The 9,354-nt window shown below is 45.4% G+C and overlaps 1 protein-coding gene across 1 annotated transcript; it reads right to left on the reverse strand.

Moving 5' to 3' along the window:
- Positions 1 to 684: 684 nt before the first annotated feature.
- On the reverse strand, positions 685 to 8,970 carry LOC143290529 (cytochrome P450 3A4-like). Its single transcript, XM_076600052.1, has 12 exons — positions 8,906 to 8,970; positions 8,210 to 8,306; positions 7,469 to 7,732; positions 6,782 to 6,838; positions 6,538 to 6,718; positions 5,625 to 5,752; positions 5,105 to 5,185; positions 4,901 to 5,056; positions 3,781 to 3,866; positions 2,886 to 3,026; positions 1,709 to 1,871; positions 685 to 804 (listed from the first exon to the last, which is right to left on the reverse strand). Exons 1-12 carry the CDS (start codon positions 8,968 to 8,970, stop codon positions 685 to 687), a joined length of 1,539 nt encoding a protein of 512 aa, XP_076456167.1.
- Between the last annotated feature and the right edge of the window lie 384 nt (positions 8,971 to 9,354).

Here is a 9,354-nt window from a genome sequence, read left to right on the forward strand (position 1 = left end):
TGGGGTGATGTAAATGTCCCGCGTGACGTCAGGATCAGTGGGGTGATGTAAATGTCCCGCGTGACGTCAGGTTCAGTGGGGTAATGTAAATGTCCCGCGTGACGTCAGGATCAGTGGGGTGATGTAAATGTCCCGCGTGACGTCAGGTTCAGTGGGGTGATGTAAATGTCCCGCGTTACGTCAGGTTCGGTGGGGTGATGTAAATGTCCCGCGAATTGTTAGGTTCGGTGGGGTGATGTAAATGTGCCGTGTGACGTCAGGTTCGGTGGGGTGATGTAAATGTGCCGTGTGACGTCAGGTTTAGTGGGGTGATGTAAATGTCCCGCGTGACGTCAGGTTCGGTGGGGTGATGTAAATGTCCCGTGTGACGTCAGTTTTGGTTGGGTGATGTTAATGTCCCGCGTGACGTTGGTCCTGGTGGGACAACCCGCCACAAAAACAGCCTCCGCCAGCCAGAAACACACTTGTCGGGAAGTGTGTTCAGTGACGGCATGGATCGCTGACGCTATCGGCTTTCTCCATTCCATCGCTCGCTCTTTCTCTCTCTCTCAATCACCTCCTCTTTCCTTGATCTTCGTCGACGGACTATTGTCAAGCGAAGGAAGGAAGGAAGGGGAGCATGGCGAAGAATGATGCTAGAAGGATTGTTTTCCTCGGGCCCTGTCGGGTGACGGAGGTATGTGTTCAGACGTGTCTCCGAGTGGGTGCAGATTGTCGGCGTGGGGGCAGGGGTCTCTTGGTGACTCTGATGTTGACCTCGTGTTTGGGCACGATGGCGCCTCGGGCGATCAGTTCCATAGGGGCCTGCTGTGTGAGACAAGAGAATGGGGGTTGGAAAGGGTTAGTAGAGTGAAGGTACTTTGTACTTGTCTTGTTTTTGTTGTACCATTTTCCTCTGTTTTGGTGTGTGTGTGTGTGTGTGTGTGTGTGTGTGTGTGTGTGTGTGTTTGTGTGTGTGTGTGTGTCTGTCTGTCTGTCTGTACCTGTCTGTATATGTCTGTTTTCGATTTCATCGTAGGATATTACTACTACTACTACTACTACTACTACTACTACTACTGCTGCTGCTGCTGCTGCTGCTGCTACTTCTACTACTATTACTACCATCATTATCACCATTCTTATTGTTCCGCACGATAAAAATACACATCATTATCATCATCCTTTTCTTTTTAAATAAAACTTAATTTTCTACGACCGAAACAATAGTAAAACGTTCTATGTCCGATTCTGAACAACATCGCCATTATTATCATTATTACTGTCTTCATCATCATCATCCGCCTGTGGAGTGATGACCTAGAGGTAACGCGTCCGCCTAGGAAGCGAGAGAATCTGAACGCGCTGGTTCGAATCACGGCTCAACTGCCGATATTTTCTCCCCCTCCACTAGATCTTGAGTGGTGGTCTGGACGCTAGTCATTCGGATGAGAAGATAAACCGAGGTCCCGTGTGCACCATGCACTTAGCGCACGTAAAAGAACCCACGGCAACAAAAGGGTTGTTCCTGGCAAAATTCTGTAGAAAAATCCATTTCGATAGGAAAAACAAACAAATCTGCACGCAGGAAAAAATACAAAAAACCGGGTGGCGCTGTAGTATAACGACGCGCTCTCCCTGGGGAGAGCAGCCCGAATTTCACACAGAGGAATTTGTTTGATAAAAAGAAATACAAATGCAGATCATCATGATGATGCTGGCAGCTCACCTTGTGGCCGTCCTCCAGGCTGAAGGAGAAGGACTGCAGCACCCTGACCATGGCCAGTTTGGTCTCCATCATGGCGAACCTCATGCCGATGCACTTCCTGGGCCCCGCGCCGAACGGCAGGAAGGTGAAGGGCTGGATCTGCTCTCGGTTCTTCGGGGAAAACCTGCAACATGACATGACAAGGTCAAGGATCATGAATGAAGCGGGTCAAGAGTCAGAAAGAAAACAGGTCAAGGGTCAGGAAGAAAACAGGTCAAGGGTCAGGAAGAAAACAGGTCAAGAATCAGGAAGAAAGAACGAACCATGAACGTGTGGGATGACCAGATTTTTATTGATTAACACATCAAATACGCACGTTTTCAAAGATCCTGTAATCCATGTCAGCATCCGGTATGTTTATGGAAACAAGAACATACCCAGCATCCACACCCCCGAAAACGGAATATGGCTGCATATAATCCATGTCAGCGTTCGGTGGGTTATGGAAACAAGAACATGCCCAGATACTACATCGCGCGGGGTAAAAAAAAACAAAACACGATCATACACTTAAGAGCCCACCAGTGTACATACGAGTAAACGCGGGAGTTTCTGCCCACGAACGAAGAAGAAGAAATTAACTGACGAAGTATTAATGTTATATAAATAAATAAAAGAAGATAAAATAAATATAATTGATAATTGTTGCCGAGATCCTCTTTTTTCTGCTGACAGGAAGTTCTGTGTGTGTGTGTGTGTGTGTGTGTGTGTGTGTGTGTGTGTGTGTGTCGTTTTGCTTTTGCCGTGATTTGGGTTTGTTCTTTGTTCTGTTTATGATATCAGCTCCCACTAACTCCTACTCATTAATAATGATAATGATACTGGAAATAATCACAATACTACTACTACTACTACTACTACTACCACTACCACTACTACTATCAATACGACTACTACTACTACTAAGAAGGAGGAGGAGGAAGAGAAGAAGAAAAGGAGGAGGAGGAGGAGAAGAAGAGGAGGAGGAGAAGGAGGAGGAGCAGCAGAAGAAGAAGGAGGAGGATAAGAAGATGGAGGGGGATAAGGAGGAGGAGGAGGATAAGAAGAAGGAGGGGGATAAGGAGGAGGAGGAGGAGGGGGGATAAGGAGGAGGAGGAGGAGGACAGCAATAATAACGGTGCTGAGGCAACATCCATACCTCTCCGGGTCGAAGACTTCAGGTTGGTTCCAGAAGCAGGGGTCGTGGTGCAGCGCCCAAATGTTGGCGTGGATGTTCATGCCAGCAGGGATGTGCAGGCCCTTCACCACACGGGAGTCTGCCGCCTGCCGGGTCACGATTCTGCCACGACACACACACAAGGGTTCAGTCACCAGTCTGATGTTCTAACATCAGTTGACAAGTTATATCTGGAAATTATATGAAACCTGGCATTTCTAAAATGTAGAGAGATTGAGAGAGAGAGAGAGAGAGAGAGAGAGAGAGAGAGAGAGAGAGAGAGAGAGAGAGAGAGAGAACGAACGAAAGAACGAACGAACGAGCGTTTTATTCAGATAAGGCCAAAACCCCTTACTGAAGGGGGATTCACTGATAAGTGATAACGAGAAAATTTACTTCAGTTCCACTGACTTCACGCTCTGTGCGTGGACGTTTTCAGGCAGTCTTTGCCTCGTTTGTGCTCAAGCGAGAGAGAGAGAGGGGGGGAGAGAGAGGGGGGAGAGAGAGGGGGAGGGGAGAGAGGGGGAGGTGAGAGAAAGAGAGGGGAGAGAGAGGGGGAGGGAGAGGGGAGAGAGAGAGAAAGAGAGCGGGGGCAGAGAGGGGGGAGAGAGAGGGGCGGAGGGAGAGAGAGAGAAAGAGAGAGGGGGAGAGAGGGGGAGGGAGAGAGAGGGAAAGAAAGAATAGGAGAGAGAGAGGGGAGAGAGGGGGGAGGGGGAGAGAGAAAAAGAGAGAGGGAGAGAGAAAGGGGAGAGAGAGGGGGGGAGGGAGAGAGAGGGGGAGGAGAGAGAGGGGCGGAGGGAGAGAGAGAGAGAAAGAGAGAGGGAGAGAGAGGGGGGAGAGAGGGGGGAGGGAGAGAGAGAGAAGAAGCTGCACTCACTGTGAAGCAGTAGGATACAGCCGACACACCTCGTCAAACACCATGTCAAAGTAAGGCAGACCGTTCAATGTCTCGTAGTTCAGCTCCTGAAAAAAATAACCATCGTGACGATAACAACGATGACGGCGATGTTGACGTTGATGATGATGATGGCGGCGATCATGATGAGGAGAAGTATGAGGAGGACGATGAGGATGATAGTGATGATGATAAGGATTATGATAATGACGAGGATTATGATAATGATTATGCATGGCTAAAAAATCTTTTTTTAAATATATGAACATGCGCGGTACAGTAAGGATCTATAAATCCTGCTCACCAAACTATTCCTGAATTACCAAGACTCAACGATCATTTTCTGTATTTTCGTTCTTTGCCAGTTAGACATGTTTCACTTCGTTGTTCACGTTTCACCATCCGCTCTCTCTACACCACAGATAACAGGTCATAACATACTGTTACTTCGTTGTTCACGTTTCACCATCCCCTCTCTCTACACCACAGATAACAGGTCATAACATACTGTTACTTCGTTGTTCACGTTTCACCATCACCTCTCTCTACATCACAGATAACAGGTCATAACATACTGTTACTTCATTGTTCACGTTTCACCATCCGCTCTCTCTACACCACAGATAACAGGTCATAACATACTGTTACTTCATTGTTCACGTTTCACCATCACCTCTCTCTACATCACAGATAACAGGTCATAACATACTGTTACTTCATTGTTCACGTTTCACCATCACCTCTCTCTACATCACAGATAACAGGTCATAACATACTGTTACTTCGTTGTTCACGTTTCACCATCCCCTCTCTCTACACCACAGATAACAGGTCATAACATACTGTTACTTCGTTGTTCACGTTTCACCATCACCTCTCTCTACACCACAGATAACAGGTCATGACATACTTAACTGAAATTTCTTGCAATGTTTCGTCGTTTCACGGAGAAGAGAAGGAATTTTGTAAAGCGCTTTTAGGTGTTTTAAATATATAAATGTACTATATAAGTGTGCTAGCATCATGTTTATTGTTATCAATATCTTATTATTACCATGATTAACTCTCTCTCTCTCTCTCTCTCTCTCTCTCTCTCTCTCACCTTCCCCTTCAGTGAGTCCACCTCTTCCAGCAGACGACTCTGCACATCCGGGTGCTCAGCCAGAGCACGTGACAGGAAAGCCAGCACGGCGCTAGTGGTTTCGTAACCGGCGAGCAGAAAGGTCATGCTCTGGGCCACGATCTCTCTCTCCGACATCTGCCTCGACACCACCCCTGTGGTGCTGGTAGTGGTGTGGGACGGCGCTGGCAAGTCAGGGTCGTCTCTGGCGGGGGTGCTGCTGGGGAACAACATCAGCTGCACGAGGTCCACCACTTTGGAGTTGGGCTGTGGATGCGAACAGCAAAATAAAATAGAAAAATGCATTCATGATTCCTGAAGTTTTATTAATCAATGGGTGAGTTAATGAACAAACGAACAAACGAACGAATGTACGAACCGACAGAAGAAGCACCAACAGCAGACGGAACGAGGAAGGGAGAAAAGGAAGAATGTAGTGGAAGAGAAACGAAGAAACCAAACGTAGATGGAGACGAGAAAGGAGATGGAGACGAAGAGGAGGAGGAGGAAGAAAAAGAGAAGACGATGAAATAGAAGATGAACGGTGATACAAGGCTTTTTTTTTTTTTTTTTTTTTTTTTTTGCAGCATAATCATATAGCAACAGCATGTGTGTGCGTCCGTGCGTGCGTATGTAAGTGAGGGAGAGAGAATTGGACACACACACACACACACACACACACACACACAGGGAGACAACTACCTACCCCCATGTCTTTCCGCAGCTGGATGATCTCCCTCAGCTTCAGCCGGAGCCAGACGACAGGGTTCATGCCGAACAGACACACCACGTTCTTCAGGGCGAAGATGAAGTGGGAGAGAAAAGGGAAGGCCACTGAAACACACACAAATATGATATAGGAATAAGGAAACAAATAAAATTTCATCGTACAAATATATTTCATCGTTCAAAGTTCGTTTGTCTTTCAAATTCTTTGGAACGTAATGATTATGTTTTGAATCGTTTGCGCTTCTTCTTCTTCTTCGTATTCTTCTTATCATTCTATCCATTATATCAATGAGCTGCGGACGACAAAAATATATTTTAAGCAGTAGTTTTTGTTTGCTTGTTTTTTGTGGGGGTTTTTGTTTGTTTTTTGTTTTCTTCTTCTTCTTCTTCTTCTTCTTCTTCTTCTTCTTCTTCTTCTGATAGACAGTAACTCACTTGAATATTGAATCTTAAAACCCCCAGTCACAAGATGGCCTCATCACTGGGCAGATTGCATGAACATCAACCATGATGCGACACTAAATGTAACCAGCTACAAACAACATCCCATCTCAAGAAGACTCTCTCTCTCTCTCTCTCTCTCTCTCTCTCTCTTCTCGCTTTTTAAGCAATGTGGGGTAGTTGTAGTGGTAATAGTAGTAGTGGTAGTAACAGCAGCGGTAGTAGCAGCGTACATGGATCAGTCTCTGCACGTTCCGACACCCCCCTGCTTGGGAACTTGAAACAAACTGAACTAAGCGCGTTGGGTTACGCTGCTGGTCAGGCATCTGCTTGGCAGATGTGGTGTAGCGTATATGGATTTGTCCGAACGCAGTGACGCCTCCTTGAGCTACTGAAACTGAAACTGAAACTGAACAACAACAAAAAACCTCGGAAAACTGTGCACTCACTGACTAAGGGCAGGACGAAGGTGGTGGACATGGTGGTGAAGAGGGAACGGATGTTGACCAGGAACTCATCCTTGTCGTCCGTCTGGGCAGAGGTCTGCAGCCCGAAGGCACAGCGCCCGATGATGTCCAGAGTCAGGCTCTGGAACACCTGGTACACGTCCATGAAGGAGGTCTCCTTCCTCTCCTCCCCCTTCTCCTCCTTTTCCATGCTCTCCTTCTTCTGCTCCATCTCCTTCTCCTCCACGCGGCTGGACAGTTCCCGGACCAGAACGTTGGCTGAGGAGTTCATGATGGGCAGCATCTGCAAACACAGCACAGGAGACTGGTGAGTAGTGGAGGAAGAGGGATGTGGTGAGTGGTGGAGGAAGAGGGATGTGGTGAGTGGTGGAGGAAGAGGGATGTGGTGAGTGGTGGAGGAGGAAGAGGGATGTGGTGAGTGGTGGAGGAAGAGGGATGTGGTGAGTGGTGGAGGAAGAGGGATGTGGTGAGTGGTGGAGGAGGAAGAGGGAGAGTGGGGTTGGGAGGGGAGACTGGGGGGTGGAATGGTTATCTGTTTGTTTGCGTGTGTGTTTTATAGAATTATGTATCCATTTTATTCATTTGTTTATTCGTTTGCTTGTGCATTTATTTGTCTACTGATTTATCGATTGATTGATTTTTACTTATGTATTTGTTTACTGGTGTGTGTGTGTTCTTTTCGCGTCATTTCCACGTGGTGGACAGTTCCTGAATACCTTAACCACCCCCTCACCCCACCCCCTTTTTTATTTACTGCATCAGATGTTGGTTCTATTCTTATTCTTATTATTGTGGAATTCATTGCTTTTTCAAAGACGCGTGTTTATTTTTGAAATGTACTTTCCTAGTCCGAACCTTTCCCTGTTCACACACAGACACACACACACACACACACACACACACACACACACACCTGCTTCAGCTTTCCGGACGAGAAAGCGGGCGTCAGAAGGGAGCGGCTGCGGTGCCACTGAGCTCCGTTCTCCAGGAACAGACCCAGGCTTTTCCGCGGGGCCAGGGGGAAGGGCTTGCGGTGGTTGAAGTTGTTGGCGTCCTTGACCAGAATCTCGCGCAAAAGGTCAGGGTCACTGACGCTGAGCACCGGAGTGTAACCCTCGAAGTAGCCGAAGACACGTCCGTACTTCTGGGTCCAGTCGACTGTGGCTTGGAACTGGCCCTGTTGGTGTGTAGACGCACACAGTGTGGTCACGATTCAGATTGGTGTAGCTTCTTTATCACGAAGGATATCATTATTATACAGTGACAAGTTTGGTGTGATTTATGACGAAGAATATATGCCAGTGATAGTGAACTTTGGTGTCATGTATGACGAAGAAGTACTGTCCGTATTAGTTCATAAAGAATGTTCTTTTTTTCCTACATCAAAACATACCAATGTCGAATTTTGTAAGTCACAAAGAAGAAGAAAAAGAGGACTAAGAAGAAAACGACGACGACGACGATAATGATGATGAAATAAAAGTGATAGTAATCATCAGCATTATCTTGGAAAACAAAGTCATAAAATGCATATTGACAAAAAAAAAATTGGTCAAAAAGAAAATTCAGCACAGGCTTTTTTTGTGTTTTCTTTATTTTTTTTTCTTGTTGTCCATCAAAAAAACTAACATAAGAATTGAATGAAGCCACTGACCTTCTTCATGATCTCTCTCAGGTTTCCCACCAGCAATGATGGTTTAGGTCCAGGAATGGACAGTCGTTCGAAGATAGAGAAATGGTGTTTCAGGTGCCTGCAGGGAAAAAAAGGAAAAAACAGAAAATAATTCATAACTCAATCATTTTATGTCGTAGCTATCATTACCTGTTATTTTCCAAAATGGGAGGAGGAGGAGTGTGCGGGGAAATGTCGGCAAATAAATGTAGTCTAAGCTGTAGAAAAAGAAAAGAAAAACTGTGTGGTTTGTCTGTTTTCTTTTCTCTATTATTTTGTGAGAGCCAGGAATTTTTGACATAGCCTAGGAAACAGTAACAAAGTTGTTTTGGAAAGTTTTTTTGAAGCGGTGTATTTTTCAAAGACTCAAACAAACAAAATGGAAAGGAAGAAAAGATGTAAGGCAATCAACAATTCGACTAAAGAAAATCTGTTATAATAACAATAATAATAATAATAAAAAGCCAAACAAATCTTACCAGCATACAGCTAGCACAGTAAAACAAAATTCTTTTTTTTTTTTTTCAATTCCAATACAATGTCAAAGCATGCGGACTTATTCATCTAAGCTACACCACATCTGCTTTAGATTATATAAAAAAAAAGAAGGAAAAAAAGAAACTAAGAAATAAATACAGAAACCAATCACTTTCTTTTTAAAACAAAGTTTTAACTCACCAGTACAAAGCCAGCAGAAGAAACAGCACCGCAGAAAAGATGCCCACAACAATTTCCGGCATCATGATGACCATGAAATAATTCGTTCAGGATACAGCAATATATCCTCCAAGCAACAAGACAGAAGGTACTTTGTTGTTGTTGTTGTTGTTTTCCCCCTCAATGTGTTCGATGCAGAGCACGCAAAGCGGGCCAATGTCCAAGCACTCCCACTTCCCCGAAATTTATACCAGACGGGAAGCCGACAGAGGAAAGGGGATGGAGGTGGAGGTATCGGGTGGAGAGGGTCTCTCCTTCATCCAATCAGGTTTCCAACTAAATTTAAGACAAGTGGACTGTTTCTACCCGCTTCAACCAATCATTTTATTGAACCAAAGTTGGTATCTAAATTTAAAATTGTCCATTTATTTTTGGTGTTCGAGTTTCTAAATCGGTCCAGCATAGCGGAT

This window comes from Babylonia areolata, chromosome 1 (assembly GCF_041734735.1).
Source record: "Babylonia areolata isolate BAREFJ2019XMU chromosome 1, ASM4173473v1, whole genome shotgun sequence".
NCBI lineage: Eukaryota > Metazoa > Mollusca > Gastropoda > Neogastropoda > Buccinidae > Babylonia > Babylonia areolata.